We start from the raw sequence: 18,693 nt of genomic DNA, 5'->3' as shown, positions 1-18,693 counted from the left end.
TGATATCGCGACGGCATTCCACGCGAGTTGGCGGTATTATTACACTTTATACCGTACGATAACTCATAATCTCTTTTGCAGTAAAACTCCGAGAAAGTCGCGCGAATTCTTTTCCGATGCGCCGTGTAATTCGCTCCGTAATGTTCTCCCGCCTCCGGCCGGCGGACAGAAGTCACGTAGCTGCGTTTAGCCAGCATCCTCGTCGCGGTCGACGCGACGCGGAGCGAAGGCACGACGACGGAGCGGTGGCAGCGCGGCGCGGAGGCAGAGGTCCCTGCACTCTCGCGGCCTTCGTTTGTACGCGTCGCTCGCGTACGTACGTACACGTATACGAGTGTACGTACGCACTTGTCGTGGATTTTCAGGAGGCCGCGCGGTGCATCCACCGTCGGAGCGACGAGCAACGAGAGCGGCAGCGACGTAGGACGCGTGGCGTGCGCATGCGTTGCTAACCACCACCGCCGCCGCCGCCGCCGCCGCCGTTGCTGCCGCCGCCGTTGCTGCCGCCGCCGCCGCCGCCACCGCCACCACCGCCGTTGCTGCTGCCTGCTGCCGAGGCTTCCACCACCGCCGCCAAGTTCATCTCGCATCCCCTCCGAGTCGTACCGCCGCCACGCGACTGTAGCCCCCACCAGAAGCGTAAGCGTGTGTCACGCTCCGGATAGCTCTCGGTGCGTGCCCATTATTGAGGAGGGGGTAAGGGGCGCGTGTAGCAACGACGCCGTCGTGGGGGTAACCTGGCCGTCGGCGCGGTGGGGATGGAATTACGCTCGCGTAGGGACCGCCAGTAGTTCCGTGCTGTCTGCCGTGCGGGTTGGATACGACGTATATCCGCGACGCGATAGTCTCGTTTCGTCTCGTCTCGTCACCCCTTTAGCCACCCTTACCCTGCGAAACGAACGTCGTCAGCAACGTCGTCAGCATCGTCGAAACGCGCGCGCTCGTTTCTCTCCCTCGCTCTCTCTCTCTCACTCTGTCTCCTCGAGTGGACCCGGGGACACGAGGAGTTCGATCGTGCGGAAGGAACGTCGCTCGCGCCTCTCCGCGTCCGCGTTTCGCACCTGGAGATTCTCGTTTCAACCCCCGACGAGCGACCGCGTTCGGTGGACGCCGCGCCGCGCGAGTATACATGTCGTGATGCCGCGGGGTGAGCGACGCGCGCCGCCGAGAGGACTCGCGGCCGAGGGTGCTTCGATCTCGTCCTGACGATACCAGCCCTCGTGCGTCACCCACATCGGACACACTATAGTGGTGCGTTCGGTAGAATGATGTTGGTGTGAGTGGGAAAAGAGGCCCGACGGTGGTGTCGTACTTCGGGTTCCGCGAATGGATCGGAGATACGTCTTTAGGGATTGTGCCGGCTCTGCCCGCTTGTGATCGCGACGGGGAAAACAGGCAAGCGACGCGCGTACGCGAGACATCCGTACTCTGCATTCTCCCGTATGCCAAGTGTGTGCGACGTGTAACACGTGTGACAGTTACCCGTGGGATACCACCGCGGATTATACGTTTCTTCGACCGCAAAAGGGTGGTTGGAGGCGCCGTGTGCGGGATTACACATACGTACACACACATACACACACATACACACATACACCCCCCACAGTGGTTCTCCTTGGTGCACGTTACGGCGGATTCATCCCTAAAGGATATGTCGCTATAGTGCTCGCACGGATCGCAGCTACGATGGCCGGATACTCCAGTGCGCTCAATACGGATTTCGCTCCGGAATCAGCGCGGAGGATGCAACGATCTGCGATCGATGCTATTGAGGATGCCAGGGAATCCACCGGATGCGCAATAACGAGGTACATACATTACGTTTTGAGAAGGAGGCTGCGATATTACGGAATTACTTAATTAACTGATATCTCGTTTGAGCCATGAAATTTATAACGTCGAAAAGTTTAAGCACGAGGACAAACACGCGTTCACTCACGTGCGAATTTTTATTCGCGGAGTAAGAAAAAAGGTAGATATTGTTTAGAGGTTTAGACTACACATGTGTTTAAGTACACGAACAAAAAAGGATTATCTACTATAGCAAATCCTGCAAATCTGATCGTAAAATATGGGATAACTAACATTTTTTACAGCGAAAGCTATTTTGCAATAATAGCAAAACCTTTTGTTAAAGTTTTGCTTAACCTTTTGCTATTTAGTAAGAATTGCAAAAAAATTTTGCTATCTACTATATTGCTAAATTATAGCTCTCGCTGCAAAAAATGTTAGTTATCCCATATTTTACGACTTACAAAATTTGTTACAGTAGCTAATCCTTTATTGGAAGGTAGATGAAAGATCATCAATTTATGTTATAAAATCTACTTGTGCATATTGCATGCCATGTACTTTAAATATCAAATACTCGGCCGTGTCAGTTAAACACATAAATTTAAATACACATAAAACGTCCGTTCAAAAAGCGCTGCATGTACACATTTTTGATATTATTACAAACTCTTGTATATCGCATTACAGAATATAATACGTATATTCTATTTCAAATCTAATATAAAAATGGGTCCATTCCACTTTGTAAGAGTGAATTGCGAGGAAATAAAAGATTCTTTCTCCTCTTTCTTTAAAACTTTCGGAAGAGCATACAGCGTTCTTTGAAGCGCGGCTTCGAATAAGAAATGACTTTTTAATTACCGTACCGTAATTGCTAAATGTAAACTAAACATCCAATGAACCGTGAAAATTAACGAAGAATTGTACGGCTATCGTACGCATACGGCTATTATTCTTCTAGATAAATTTAGCATCTCGTCGTTTCATAATTAAACACGAGAGTATCGCGAGAATACTCACTTTTGAATCCCCGTACCAACTTGGTAAATCTAAAACATGTAAACGTTCGTCACGTATATACATTATACATATGCACATGCGTGCGACGCTACTCGCATTTGCCACAATGCAGAATAATCTATGGGGATTCCAGTGACAACGGTTTCCGCGTTCGTAGCGCGCGCGCGCGCGTGTGTGTATGCGCGTGTGTACGTTCGACGCCTTAAAATATTCACGAGATCAATATTCCGCACTTGTCGCGATATACGATTTTAGCATCGCGTTGCGAGACTTTTCGCGAGAATTTCGGCAAGTGGATCAGACACGAGGAAAATGCGAGCCATTCATACGTGACCTCTCGCGCAATGCGTGCCCCCGTCTGCACGTATCGAGATTAACCCTTATCTTATTATGGTGTTTAAGTACATCGAGGATTTCGCGCCTTTTATAAATATTATATATAATTTTAGATACATTTTTGCACTTTATCTTATGTAGGAACAGGATCTTGCAATTTTTTTCCGATATCTTACGCGTTTACATGAAATATCGCGTAGAGAGTTAAGAAAGCTGTTCCTCTAATTGATTACACGAACGTAGTTCTCGAAACAGGTGCGGGCCTAATGGACGGGAGGGAGGGTTAAGTGACACGCGGTAAAATTAAATGCCATTACCCCCCGAAGAAATTTACGCGATCGATACAGATACGCGTATATAAATATGGCGCTACCAAGGTCCAAGAGATGCCAGATCGCCACATCGGCCGATGATAAATGGTCGAGTTAATGGCCGACGTACTATTAATGAGAAAGAGGATTTGTTGATGTCGGCAAAAATAAGCGACCGACGAATCAACGTAAAGGGTGGTAGATGTTTAGATTAAGCTTTTTGCTCGTTCGTCTTTGTTAGGGACTGACCATCAGGGTTGGTAGTATAGTAGGATCTTGACACAACGCCTGCGATTCTAGTCCAAAACTTCCTTTCATTGATCTTAATGCTTTCTTGCAAACATATTGTCAAAACTATACAAGTAATTATAAATACTATTGCAAAATTTTTTATTTTTTAATTTCCGTTTTACATTTCTTTTTAAACCGCGCGTATACTGACATTCGAATTTCGTATAATTCACATCGAGGATTGATGTGAATATAAAATAGATAAGTATTTTAAATTTGAAGAAAAATTTGAGGAAATTTTAAATTTGATTCATAACGTCTGAAAATTAGAAATCGATATCGAGTTTGAAATACGTTGTCACTGATGATCTTTAATAACGATATAACGTGAACGTAAGATTGAATATTTAACATTACCGTGCAACATAGCGGATATAGACTAATTTTGTTAGACTCTCGTTGAATGCCGTACGTTCAGTGGTATATATAAATGCTTTTTTTTATCTATTGACAATGGAATATCGTAGTTCACGGTATCAATTTGCAGTATCAATTTTAATTCAATTATTCAACCACGACGAATGTAAAAGTTTGAAAAGTCAACACGTTAACGGAAATACCCCGATTTACTTGTTAACAATGACAAAACGCGCGCTGTTACTCACAACTGAAGATATATTTTTCTCAATTTGAGTACAATGTATATGTAATAAACTTATGACTTTTTTAATGCGGTATAGAGTGTAGATATTTGGGAATAAAGGTAACTAAGAGAACAAGTATAACGTAATATTCGGTACACCGCTATGTTGCACGGAAATAGTTTCTAATATGTGCACAGAAAGCTCATAGCACGAGCGTTCACGGGTTAATGTCTCTATATTCTGGCGTTCGTGTTTGTTACTGAAAGCGTGGATGTATAGATCGTATCGGCCGGACATTTACTGCCTTCATTGTTCCTTGGTAAAGAAATATTTGAACAACAGCTTGGGATCTTATAAATTTGCAGTATGAAATCGATTAGCTTTCGCAAACTTGAGCAGAATTTATTTAACCAGTCTTATAGCTTTTCCGAATCGTTTATGCGTGAAACGTCCTTAATGTAGCAGTTTCTTTCGCAACGGGGTGTAGAACAATCCTACTATTTGACTGTTTGCCTTCAGGCGACTTTATAGCAGATAATATCGCTAATTAGTTCCAAGCGTTATATCAACAAGGTTTTGATATTGTCATTGACATCGTCATACAATCATCGTCGAAAAATTTACATTTGTGTAATAGAAGTATATATATATATATATATATATATATATATATATTAAATGACTGAAATATCTTTTTGACTCGTTTTACGTTTAGCGCAACATACATACGTTTGTCGCTTGTTTCTGCCATTTATGAATTATGTCAAATAAACGAACATTCCACTAGAACTAGATCAACTCGTGACGTAGTTTCTCGTGTTACTTTTCTATAGTATTTTTTAATATATTTTTTAATTAATCTTCTAAGATCAACTTAATGTTATCTGATACGTTTTACTAAAATTCAAATATATGAACAGATCAAAAAATTCATTTTACATGAGGTTTACTTTAAATAGTAAACTTTCATAATAAAAGCAAATTTATAAATTATAGATACATTCTACATTTGTATTCCAAACTTTCTTATTAATTTGATAAGTAGTATTTTTAAACAAATGTAACGTTCTATCATCACTCACAAATTTTAAATTGTTTTTTTCAGCGTAGAAATGTGAACATGTAAGAAATAAAAAGTTGATTTTTCAAATTTGTCGCATTCCTAAAAGGATGAGATTGAAATATTTTAAGTATTATTATCAGATTTTTCTGTATATTGATTGATTGCCAACCGTGTGAATCGCCTGTGCAAATTCGGCTCGGTGATGAATTTTATATTGACAGCTTGACATTCGGCGGTTAACCGCGCATCGAGAAGTGATGGATTGAGAGCAAATTATAAAAATAGAAAATAGAAAACAAGTATCTCTAAAAGGAGTGAATTAAATATAAGAGAAAATGCATTGTAACCGAAAGCTATAAAATATTCAACTTATGAGACTAAATAAATATAAAATATATCTGTTTTTTTGTTTTACTGCAATATATCTGAAAGTACCTAATTAAATTATAAGATCTTGAAAATTTAATCGGTCAAGTTAATTTTTTTTATTCAGGTCGTTTTTATTACTTTTACCGAATGCGAGCGTGGAATATATGATTGCATTACACTATATAGGAACAAACCGAGTACGCGGTCGTTCCTCGCATCCCTCGTTCCGAAGAAAAGCCAGTAAAAATCAATGAACCAAAGCTGTTGGCGCGGGACTAGCCCAGGGCTCTTCTCAGCCTGTTGAATGAACGAAGTAACATTGCCCGTAAGAACTGGTTTAACTGTTGGACGAACGTGTCTATATATTGGCTTCCTCCGATATCGACTTCCCGAATATGTCTGCAGTGATCACGTCGCGGACGCGGAAAGGAAAACGAACGTCACGATCGCGGGTGGGGAAAAACGTTACGAGCTTACGAAGTCGCGGATCGCCAATCACCCGCATTTCCCGTTTTGTTTTCCATTAGAGAGGAGAAAAACCGAGAGCGCGTCGGAAGGCTGTCCGTCGCCTGAGTTTTAATGGTTCGTCGCGCGCAATAACGTGTAAAGCAACCCGATTATATGTCGCGCTCTCGAGAATTTGTCCGTCAAAAGATGTCCGTCTAGATTGGTATTCTCGCGTTCGTTGTGAAATATTTGATAGTGTAATAGCGTGGCGGCGCAGGCAAAAAACGGTGACAGAAATCGCCTGTAGGCGACTGGTTCAGGACCTTGCCGGGTTACTTTGCGAGGTCGTCGTACTCATTTATTCATCTCCTTAAAAAACTACGCCATACTACGCGGGCGCGCGCACACGCCGCTCTCGAGTCGACTCTCGTTTTATCTTCGGCGGAAAGAAAATTCGCTCCAGAATTCTGAGAAAAATTTAACGTCGGACGAGCGCCCGCGCGCGCACTTATTTCCTAGACGTTCTACTCAAATCCATTTCAACTTCATCGACGTAACGCTAGCGAAAGAGAATTGATTTACACACCATGATGGTCTCTCGATGGTCTCTATCGACTTTTCCAGGGAGAGGACGGGTATATAAGATATTTCGTCCTTTTTCTTTTTTCTAATCCTCAATATTCCGGAGTCAACGCAGTCATGAAAGACTTGAAAACCCATTACTTCATTTCGTTTTTATTATTATAATACTATTCGCGATCTAGATCGCGTACTTCGATATCATGTCCTTCGATTTAAGAGGCAGCGAAATGATGGAGAACTTTTACTTCGCACGAGCGAGTAGCTCGATTGTTACACACTCCCTGAGCTGGTGAAGTAGCCCTTTACTGGAGGCACTCACGACGCACTTTGTAGAATTTATGATTGACTGCTCGTAAAGAACAAAAAATATATGATAAGTAAATACATAAGAGTGTCGATATACGCACACAAAACAGCTTCGTTTTGTGTGCGTATACACGTATACATAATACAACGTTTAATAATATCGTTAATGTTAGATCCATTCCTCGAATGTTTACTGAATCTGATATTGCGCTAATATCTTATCCAATCTCTTTCGCCCCCCCCCTCTCTCTCTCTCTCTCTCTGCATTCTAAATTTATTATCGATGGTAATATCATGGCGATGGATTCGGATGCCTCGCGTTTAATAACGTAGATTGCAAGATAATTTAATTTCTTCTTAATCCCTCATTCAATAATAATTCCTATCTCTTTATTTTGCACTTTTTTTATTTATTTTATTGATGTACGCAGCCAATTAAATTCAGATAAATTAGTATTTAAATCTATATAGACTACAAAATTCGCCACCACATATCGAATGAATAAAACATGCCGCGACACGCTGCGACAAATGAATTTATTAATGGGATATTACAGCTGATGCAAAAGTCCTTTTGCAGAATCCAATAATTTGCCGAGAATCACTGCGGATAAGAAGTAAAGCGGCTTACTTGGAGCTCACGAGTATTTCTCCAATTATATCGCGTGCGTGTACATAAAACGGCGCGGTTCTCACAATCCGGAGCGTATGTAATCTGGTTAAAGCGTATTCGGGGAACTCCCTGTGCTGCATCTAGCTATTGTTCGGGGGAGTACATTTGGTCGACCGAAATTGTACTCATAAGCCATTTTGGAATACAGACGCGCGTCGCTTTCTCACAGCGAATTAATACGAGCCTTGCCATTGTCTCGTAGGAATATATTTGACGAATCTCGTAGTCTTGCCGACGAATTGTTTAGATGTAAAAATATTGGCCATACAAATTAATCGTACAACATATATGTAGTTATTTAAAAATTATGCAATTGTAGTGCAATTATTAAGCTGATGAAGGTGAGATCATGCTGTTATATAATTTTTCTCTATTTTGCAGAATGGCTCAATGAGAGTTCGGTGGTGATTTAATAAAAACAGTATTTATTTTTGCGATGTCAAAGCAAGATAAAATTTCTCGTTTCTGATTTTTAAAAGCAGTACAAAAATAACGAAAATAATATATGTATAGTTATTCCTATATTGATACATAATATACATTCATTTCCAGAAATTATAAAAATCTATATTCTGTAAAAATCAACGAAATGTGCGATGAGAAGAAATTATTGACAAGAATTATTTAACCGCTGTCTGACGGTACAGATTAAGATTCTTCTGGCAGGAAATAAAAGTTGACCTGTATACTTGCATATTAGGATCAATGACCTTGTATACTCCAGACGGATACATACCCAAAGCATGTATTTTTAGCGAGACATCGCGACGGAAGTTTGCGAACATAGGCGCCGAGCGCGATAATTGTATATCTCAGATTTCGCGCTTTATTATTGGCTTTAACGCAGCCGTTAAATTTATTTTTCTACTTGAAAAGTTAATAAAAAAATTGGATTAAAATTAAAAACTATTTTACGCGAGCGTGGACGGCGTGATTACTCTAAACGATAGAATTCCTTATTTCGTTAAATTAAAATTGTTTGAATGCGCGCGGGGTTGTGAAAAAAATAAAATAATTTACAACATGGAAAAGAATTAATTAAATATATCTATATGGATCGTGTGCAAATGCAATGTGTGCATTTTAAGCTTAACAATTATTAAACATTGCCATTCATAGTCATTTCTATTTTTATACATATCTTGTTATACATATCATACATATTTTGTGAATATAAATATATTTTTGTTTATTGATAATATAATATACAATAAATTTGAATATTTAAAAATAGAAACTCGATAAAACGAAAACTCTTTAATGTCGTGAAATAATCGACGCCAATGTTTCGTCTGTGCATTTACGTTCGAGACGAGGCGGAGGCTAAATCGGGACTGTCTCGCGTGTAGTCAAAGCTCAAACTAAGTGTAGAAGCATTAGCTTTTACTGTAGCTAGCGTACTCTTCGGATTTTTGCGTCTGACACATGATATGCGAGTTCTGCTAAACCAAAAAGACCAAAGCTATCTTACAGTCTGGCTTGAGAAGTTGAGTTAACGGTCTCTTTAGACGATAGCTGAACTGCAGGCAGAGAAGAAAATTCTGATCAAAACTCAAATTGATGCGTTACAACGGTTAAATTTCGTTGATTTAATTAACTGATATTGATTAGAGCGAGAAAAATCAATTATTCAGGTATACACGTGCACATGTACAGTAATTTCTCTCGTGAGTAAATGGAGGAGAGAAAATATCGAGTTGCATGAACGTTTCGTAAACGTTTCCAGCGCAAATGAGGTGTTCTAGAGGCAACATGGAAGCTCTCGACCTGGGGACTTGATGTACAGGGATGCTGAACTATTCCGCCATTTCGATAGGTTGTTGGCAGAAATCCGAGCGGGTCTCATCATTAAGTAAGAATCCATTACCGCGTTAGTGGCACGTCAATAACGAGAGACCGGCGGAGGTCGCGTTAAATTATTCCCGTAACATCAAGGTGAACGAACACGGAAAGTCCTTTCCGCGCCTTTCCCTACATTATTTAAGGGGGTACTATTTAAAAGTATAATCATCTATATCAGAGTACATCTCTCCACGGATATTTCTCGATCGCCATCGAAAAGTATAAGACTATACTCATCGAGAGTCTATATCGGTTCGGTATCCATTCTTATCTATTGTCCATTCGTTCGCTCGCATCCCGTTATACGGCATCTACTTCTGTCGTGCATATCGCATATCTTTTCTATATGCAATACAATATATACAAATAGACATCCGGATTTCTCCTATTCGCTTGGATTTTCGTCACAGATTCGCAGTCTGCAGCGTAGAGCGGGAGACGCGAAAATCCGATCATAGCGCATATAAAAAAAAATATGAATATTGAAGAACGTTCCGGGGGGATCTTCGCCGTCGTATATTTGTCTTCCTTCAAACTTGGAACGCGATATAGTTACGGTTTCATTTTTGCCGTTATGCAGAAGGGGTTAAGCGAACTGGCGTTCTCATCATTCCCCGGCTACGCGAAAAAGTTTCGAACGGATTCTCGCTACCGGAGCCGGGCGCTATTTTCGGAAACCTCGACCAGGATAAGGCCGAAAGTACCCAATTACCCGAGGAACACAATACCTGGGAAATTTTTGCGAAGAAACTCAGAGCTAGGAGTAACTCGTTTCGAAGGCATCGCTTTCGAACGATGTCGAAAGTATCGATTCCCAAAGGCCGTTCTCCGATTCTCGCTCACTCTACCCTCGTGTTTCCCGCGTTCAATCGTACCCCACCGTCGAAATGACGGTGCTTTTATCTTACTTCGGGTAGGAGAAGAATGTTTCATCGTATCGGACGGGAACCGATCCGCGTCATCAACGCAAACGAGTATCGCGAAAAAAATGGCAGCTTTTTAAGAATGATCTTGAATTAGAATCTAAATGGAATAAATATAAGAGCTCGATCTCGTGTTAAAATGAACGAACGTTTTGTCGTCGAGATTATTATTATTTGGACAAATTTGCAAATGTCAGAAACTGTATTGAAACAAAAATCTATTACAGGAATAAATTGAAAAATCGATATAAAATTCAACTGTCAATAGAGCATAAATAAACTGTATTTTTGAACAAGGATTGAAACCGATATAACTTTGGCGTATACGTTCAATTCACGATGCTATATAGATATGCGAAAAAGAGATTGCTTTACGCCAATTGCCGCGTTTCTGCTGTCACAGATAAACATAGAGATTATTTTCCTGTACGTTTATGTGTTTTGAACTGACCCGAAATTATACTGTTTTCAAACTCCGCTTTTGAGAGATATTTTATCCTACACTGTAACGGTAATATGTGTCAGATTAACAACTAACTTTCTGACACATTTTATATAGGCGCTCCATTGAACTCTCCGGCGGTATATGTCACATTTCTGCAGCACAAATGAGTGTTTTGTTACCTTCCGACATTTTCTTCCGTACGGCTATCTCGCCTCATGATAACAACATTCCGCGTATCGTTATCGCGCGGTGTTTAAATGATGAAAAAGTGGGAGCGGTGAAAATCGCCGGACAGGAAAATGCATCTCGCGTGTACTCTTTTTTTTTTTTTACCGCGTCCGAAACGGCGTTATGCGTCCTCGGCGGATTCCAAAAGGGAATTACGGCTTGGTCACGACAGTCGGAACTACATTTTACGCGATAACTCGATTATGTTTCACGGCTGGTGCACTCACGCACTTGCCCGAGCTGATATGCGACGTGATATCGCTTTATTACGCGAAGACATCTTTTCGACAACGTCGTTGCCGGTCATTACCAGCGACAGCGTGTTTTCGCTGGGAAACACGAGCCTGTCGTCGATATTGTCATCCACCGTTACAAAAGGGAAGGATAACGTCGCGAGGAAATCACGGATAACGAGTGTAGCGAATTCTTGTTTTTCGTGTCGCACGCGTGCGGCATGCATCATCCTCAGGCGTGAACCGCAATTAGATCGGCACAATTGCGTCATTGCGCGACGTGGCGCGCCGCTAGCGTAAATAATACTATATCATTATTTACATCTGTCCCATGCGCTTCACGTGCATCGCTCCCACGTTTGCCTTCCCGCACATTATGTGCGCCGCTTTATAATTAACGCTTTTCCCACTTGCGGTTATATTAAATGTCTGTACTTCTCCAAAATCATCCGGTCGTATAAATCCCACGATCACCATTTCGATGCATATTATTAGTTGCTGTGGAAGTGATATCTCTCCGCTATGTTATACGTGAAAATAAAGGAAAATAACCGTGCGCGATTATTTTTCCAAAATTAGTGAGATTAATAATACTTTTACCGCGTGTTACTTTTCTTAGCATTCGACGATAGATTATAGTTAGGAAGTTTCGCGCACACTGACATATTAAAAGTGTCGGCAATTTTGTTAGAGGCGCGAGTTTTAATCGAATTAACTCGCCTTTCGCGAAGAACGAACTTTTCGCGACGTGTTAGCGACGCACGCTAATAGCATTACCGGCAGACGTACGCGAAATTTGCACTCGGCGGCGACTCGTCCGTTACTTTAATTTCCAAGCACGTACGCGACGGACGGAGGGATGAAATTATGGGGTGGAAATATATCGCGCACGTCGATGGAAAGGGAGATCCGTCGCTGTCGATCGGTTTGCTCGCTTTTTGGGATAGGATAAAGGAATGCGTTATTATAGAACGATCGTCTTTCGCTTCGCTTATCATCGCGCGCGTGTTTCCCATTTCTTCGCTTCTTTTCCCCGGGACTGACGAATAAATCCGACATATCTCCAAGTGACGGAATCGTTTAGATTCTTATCGAAACAGATAGAAATTAACTTTTATATTGTCGACATTTCATGTCAACTGAATATTTTAAATCAAAATTTATACGAATAACAACGCTACTATATATGAGCGTACGTGACAGTTAAAAATTTCAATCATATCGATATAATGCAAAAATAAATGCAAAAAATAAATCGCGTAACGTTTAAAATTCACTTTCCGAGTTAATAAATTTTATCGAGATTTTTTTCGGTTTAAATTCATCTATATACTACCGAATGATACACAGAAATTTTCCGAAGAATACGGAAGTCGAAGAATACCGCGAAATCTTCCTAAAGAAAACTAAAAGCACACCAGAGAGCTCGAGCGAACGTAACTAACTGTGAAAGCACTATACACCAAGTGAAACAGAAGTATTTCCGTGAGTAACCATGCGGTTAAAATTCCTTTCGCACGAGTGAATTAAAATATAGTCATTGCAAAACGACAAGAAAGCGAGGTCAGGAACGAAACGAGATGATGTTCCGTCGCGCTTTTGACATTTATCCTTTTAAAGAAATGGCATGAGTCAAAGTGACCCAGATGGGACAATTTTAGAAGGGAATATTTCTTCTGTCTCAAATATTCGCATCCGTCTCTTCTGCACACATCAGAAAAATACAAATAAACGTGCGTTTAATTTCTTTCTTTTTTAACATTATTGCCCCTATATGAACAAGACATTATGAATACCGTGTACTCTAGGGTCAAGCAAATACGTGAAAACTGAGAGAATATTAGACTATGTCAATGATGATATATTACGTTCCTCTCCACCAGGAAGTTCCTTCGAGGAAATTCTGACGCTGCTTCTATCGCTCGGTCTGCTTTTCGGATCGAGGGTTCGCATTATCCTCGCTCAATTTCCTCTCGTTTTATGTAGCCGCGTGTCTCTTTATCCTCCACCCACGGCTAGGGTTTTTTATCCTTATCCAGCAAGGTGTGCAATAGTCGGTGAATTCGGTGTAGCCCGAGTTGAGAGAGCGAAGGTATAAAGACGATAAATGAAGGAGCTTTCAAAGAAAACCGGAAACTACTTCAAAAAACGAAATAAGTGTCGACTAAGTTACTGTAGAGACTCTCTCGCGTAGAGAAGGACGCCTCGCGGCGATCGATTTTTGAAAATTCTGTCGTCTGACGTAAAGAGCGAAGGGTAAAAAGGACGGGCTTCATTTTTCTGCGCGTCTGTGCGCGATAGGCAGAATAAAAGGAAGATGTATATAGAAGAAGAAAATGTGAGATTGATATGAGATCGATATGTATCTTTAAATATATCTTCAAAACTTATATCTTCCTACCGTTTTAAAGAATTCATTATTTTACTAAAAAATATCGATTCTGAATTTTACAACGAAGAATGTTACCTATCCATTTTCTGCCAATTCCGGAACATTCTCTATACACGTCCGCACAAGAAAGAGATACTCTGAAGAGAACGAATAAAGGAACTTTTGAAGAGATTCAGGAGCTCGAGGACGTTAAAACGTGAAATAAAAGTCGTTAGAAGTTACTGGGTCACAGCGGAAACTTTTGAAGTGAGCAATTTCGAAAATTTTGTAGGCGAGCCAGCGAGCGCCAGCGAGCCAATATCAACAAAAGAACGAAGAACTCGTAATTGGCAAGAATTCCTTATGATTACACATCTTTCTGATATTTCTTACCGTCTATCTTGGTAAAGTACAGAAAAGCTTGATGTGCAACCGAGGAAGATATTACGAGGGAAAATAACGTTTTAGAATTCTGCAGGCAAATCAGGAACTGCACTAAAATTTGGAAGCTGGTCCAAAATTGCTGCGGAGGATGAAAATTAGAAGCCAGCGATTTCAGAAACTCCACAGGAGGACGAGAGAACTGAACAAAGTTGTGAAATAGTGAGTATCGAAGAGTCTTTTTCTCCCTTCTCGTCTAAGGAATCTCATATAGGTATTAAGAGTCTTCTCGAAGAAAATATATCGCATACACTCTCGCGGAATCTGTCCATTTCTCGCCGTGCTTTGTCAAACGGAATTATTCTTGGCCGATTTGAGGCATTTGTCTTTTCTTACTTACGGCGCAATTTTCTCTTTCCTCGTATATTTGTTTGAAGAATTGAGAATCTTCGTGCGCGAGAGGGAAAACGATAAATAAAAGGCGCCGAGGTAAGAAAAAAAAAACTTAAACTCCTTCAAGTTTGAGTCGGAGCTTCTCTCGACGAAGTCGACGTTTCTAATGAGAAGCAACGCGAGTGCTACGAAAGTAGGAGCGAAGGCCGGCCGACCCTTTTCTCACTTTCGTGCAGTGTAAATGTAAAAAGACATTTCAGAAAGACGGCGCATAGATAAGGTAGACAGAAAGATATATTTCGCGAAATATTACCGGTTGAAATATTCGCTCTCATACGCTGCGCTTTTCAGATCGAGAGGATACATTATTCTCAATCGATTTCCTTTCGCTTTACTTTGCAGCGTGTCCCTTTGACTTCCCCTTGACATTTTCTGCCTTCTTCCTCTCGTCTCTTTAGCAGTACGTGCGGCGAAGCTGATTTCCAGCCGGAGAAAAAGAAAAGATAAAGAGGGGAGGAGGGGGGAAGTAAGTTGAGCTTTTCAAAGGAAACCAGAAACTGTGTTGGAAATAAAATGAAAGTTACTGCACTGGGAGTACTACTAGGAGAACTCTTCCGGAGACCCTCTGACGTGAGCGGTTTTGCGAATTTTGTGATTAAGAGTAGCAAGAAGACAAACTGGATGTAAAAAGGGACGACGATAGTTGCGAATACAGAAAACACGATATGAAATATTCGATAATATCGATATCCGTATTATAACGGCATCGAAAAAGAGGTAGTAGTATCAATTTAACGATAAACATCGAAAGAATAAGAATTTATTGCTCGGCACTTAAGTCTTTTACGTTTCCACAAACGTGTATGAATATTTATCATGCATATTTTATCATATATTTTCACACGTACCTATGTCTCTTTCAATTTTTTTGATGACCACGGGATTTCTACATTTCGACAGTTTTATTGCGTTTAATCATGATATGTATGAAAATTCCTGAAAATATAATCACGATAACAGACTAAAAACAAGAGTCACGGCGTGAAAGAATCTGTACGACAGACACGATTTCTGAAATCTACAGACCGTTACAGACGATAAGGACGATAATAGTCGTGGTAGAAACAACGAGCGACGAACGACGAGGTAACAAAGAAAATGCTGGTTGTTTCTTTTTGATGCTGGTGCCCAGGGGGTCGTAAGAATAACGCAAGTTAGAGGAATTATGTTTTCCTTTTGTCCGGGACGTGGACAAAGGCTCGCCGAGGAAAATGGCAGACTCGCCGAGAGAAAGAATTCTTTGGTATGACGAGGGTGGAATAAAGGTTGAAAAAAAAAAAGGAATGGAATGTCGCTAATTTTAGCATGTAACGTAATCGCGTTATATTACGCGTAAATTCAGATCAAACTGCATCAAAATCTAATTTTTATTTAACCGTTTAGTAATTAATTCTTCCTTTTAAACTTTCAGACTTTCAACATATTTAAAACACGTGCAGTTTGCAATTTTATATTACAGGTTTACGCTGTTTTTGACGGTTTTTGACAAATTCAAAAAAACCTTCATTATATAAATGCACACAGCATTTTTTTCATACTATGATGAAAGGCGCGCTATAAGCAACGCAAATGCACGGGATGCAACCAAAGGTTAACGCAGACGTCAATATTGAAATTTCCTCTGAAGGTTTATTAAAGGATATCTCTTCGCTATACAATTATCGGCTGACTATCAACCATGATAAAACTCGAGCAACATAGTAAAGCGGAAAATAAAACGAGAGAAACGTACCATCATGGCGATCCGTAGCATTGTTGTTTAGTGCAGGGAGAATAATGTCATCACGATAACCGACATTTTCTCTCCATGAATGCGAGACCGAGTAAAATTATGCTGCAGAATACCTCAAAACATTTTGAATGAGAATAATAACCGACTTTATTTAAATTTTATTCTCATTTTCTATAAGTTTTGGAGTGTGCATTATTTTTATTTAACCATATTGTCACTCTCTATTTAGTTTTCATACAAATTAATATAACAAAATTATGAAAAGCAGCGTTAAAACAAGCAAGGGACATCATTATTTTTCATATTTCGTTACCATATTAATATAATTTTGAAAAATAAATGAATAGCAAAAATTTCGTGACAAAATATTACATATAATATCAACAATGTTTGTTATTATATATACAAATAATGTTAAAGACTCGAGTGGTCAGTTATTCATTATTATAAAGCGACAAGTTTGTCGATTCGTGATTATTGGAGAAAATCTCGTTTTACATCAAATTCATTCTTTTACATTTTACGATATAACTTGGTTGAAAAGCTCAGTTCGATAAAGAAAAGAAGTCGAATTTAGGATTAATTGGATTTTTTATCGACGTTAGAAATCGATGTTAGGAAAGAACGTAACGTAATGTAGAAGCGTGTAGATATCTTTGGTACGTCAAGTTTACCACGACGCGCGCGCTCAATGATAACACACTCGTCCGCACAATCGTTTCCTCCTCCAGCGTCGTCGCGACGTTGATCGACCGTCGTCGTTCGAGAAGAGAGTACTTGGGTCGCTCCTCCTCAGGGTTCTCAAGGTCGATGACATTACGCCCCTTTTAATTGCTGACGCATGCGCGGCGAACCCGCGCGATTTAATGCTCTGGGCGTGAGCAGTCACGCATTTCACGCGAAATAGCCTCTTGAATTAAGCAGCGAGGACCCAGGGGCACCTGGAACGAGTTTACCAGGGCTCATGCATACGTTTACGCGGTCACCCCGATTCAGGATCACCGCCCCGCCACTGCCACCGCCGCCGCTGCCGCCGCGATCGCATCCCGCCGCTCCATCATCCATGATCCAACGAGCGAAATCACGGACACGCCAAATCCCAACGCTATCGAATCGCGAGTCGTTTCCTTCCTTCTATTTTTTTCTTATCTAACCGGCCGAGAGTTTAATCCTTTTCGCAATTAGTGGATTACGTGTGCCTCCTAAAGCTTAATTCGCAATTTACGTGTTATACGAGCGGCGTGGCAGGAGAGGCGGCTCATTAATGGAAAGATATGCATCGGTTCTTATTTGCATGACGCGCGTACGCGATCTCGAGTCGATTCTTGGATCAGGGATTCTGAGCGCCTATGGGATATGTATCGCGCAAATGCGAATTAACCCTTTCAGACTGACGGACGAGTTATCTGCGATCTAATGCCGCCGTCTCGCGCTTTGGACGTAATATGTCGCGATGCCACATCGTCTGTCTGCCACTTTTCAGGCCAGACATAATGATGGCTCTGGGAGATATATGTATCCTCTATCCTCTATAATATAAAAAGCAGATGTCAAATTATATTACTTTAAAAGGTTGGAAAAAAAACACATCTTGTGAATATTAAATTAAGAGAGCTGAATTGCGATATTCCTATCGCGGTCTCCCTCCCACGCTACACATATCGATATATCTCTCTTGGTTCGGTAAATACGTAATTGTATTTCGTAGGCGAACACCTCGAAACATGAAATTCCTCTTCGCGTACGCTATCGGTTTTATCACGTGTACACCCTCTGGCTCTCTCTCTCTCTATCTCTATGTGTATATGCATCAAACGCAATCGAAATACGCGACCGATGCAACCAGACGCATTTCTCGCCGTTCTTATTTCCCAAATATATGTGTTGCCTCTTGTTTATGGAACGCCGATGTCTTCTATTTCCGCGGACCGTTGCGCAAACAATATTCGCGGGTTACGCCGCGCCGTCTGAATAAATCATACAGCCGCGACTAGCTAGCTCCGCCGAGCCGCGCTGCACCGGAAGGAAATACACGCGTACAGTACGAGCCACATGCCTCCGGCCAAATGAAGAGTTACTTTCGAAATATGGGCTTTCCGATTTGCGACGTTTACCGGGAAATTCGTCGCGCGAAGGAAAGACGGATGAACGGGCGCGTATTCCGGTCCGAATAAAATATTTCTTCATTTCAAAATTGCACGTGTATACGCCAATTATAGTAAAAATCCTACAACCATTTAACATTTCGGTAAAAATATTACACCTCGGAGAGATTTTCTTCTTTTTAAACCTACATTCTCTGAAGTACC

General features: G+C 41.0%; 1 protein-coding gene across 1 annotated transcript in view; it reads left to right on the top strand.

Annotated features, from left to right (window-relative positions):
- The first annotated feature begins 805 nt into the window (after positions 1-805).
- The window catches only part of LOC139818414 (irregular chiasm C-roughest protein), a 130,830-nt gene continuing 112,942 nt past the window's right edge, over positions 806-18,693 (top strand). The window contains exon 1 of the mRNA XM_071787107.1: positions 806-1,808. Within this exon, the coding sequence (XP_071643208.1) occupies positions 1,687-1,808 (122 nt within the window). The 5' untranslated portion in view covers positions 806-1,686. The remainder of the gene's footprint in view (positions 1,809-18,693) is intronic.

This window comes from Temnothorax longispinosus, chromosome 8 (genome assembly GCF_030848805.1).
Source record: "Temnothorax longispinosus isolate EJ_2023e chromosome 8, Tlon_JGU_v1, whole genome shotgun sequence".
In the NCBI taxonomy this organism is placed as follows: domain Eukaryota; kingdom Metazoa; phylum Arthropoda; class Insecta; order Hymenoptera; family Formicidae; genus Temnothorax; species Temnothorax longispinosus.
This window is presented reverse-complemented; position numbering and strand designations above follow the sequence as displayed.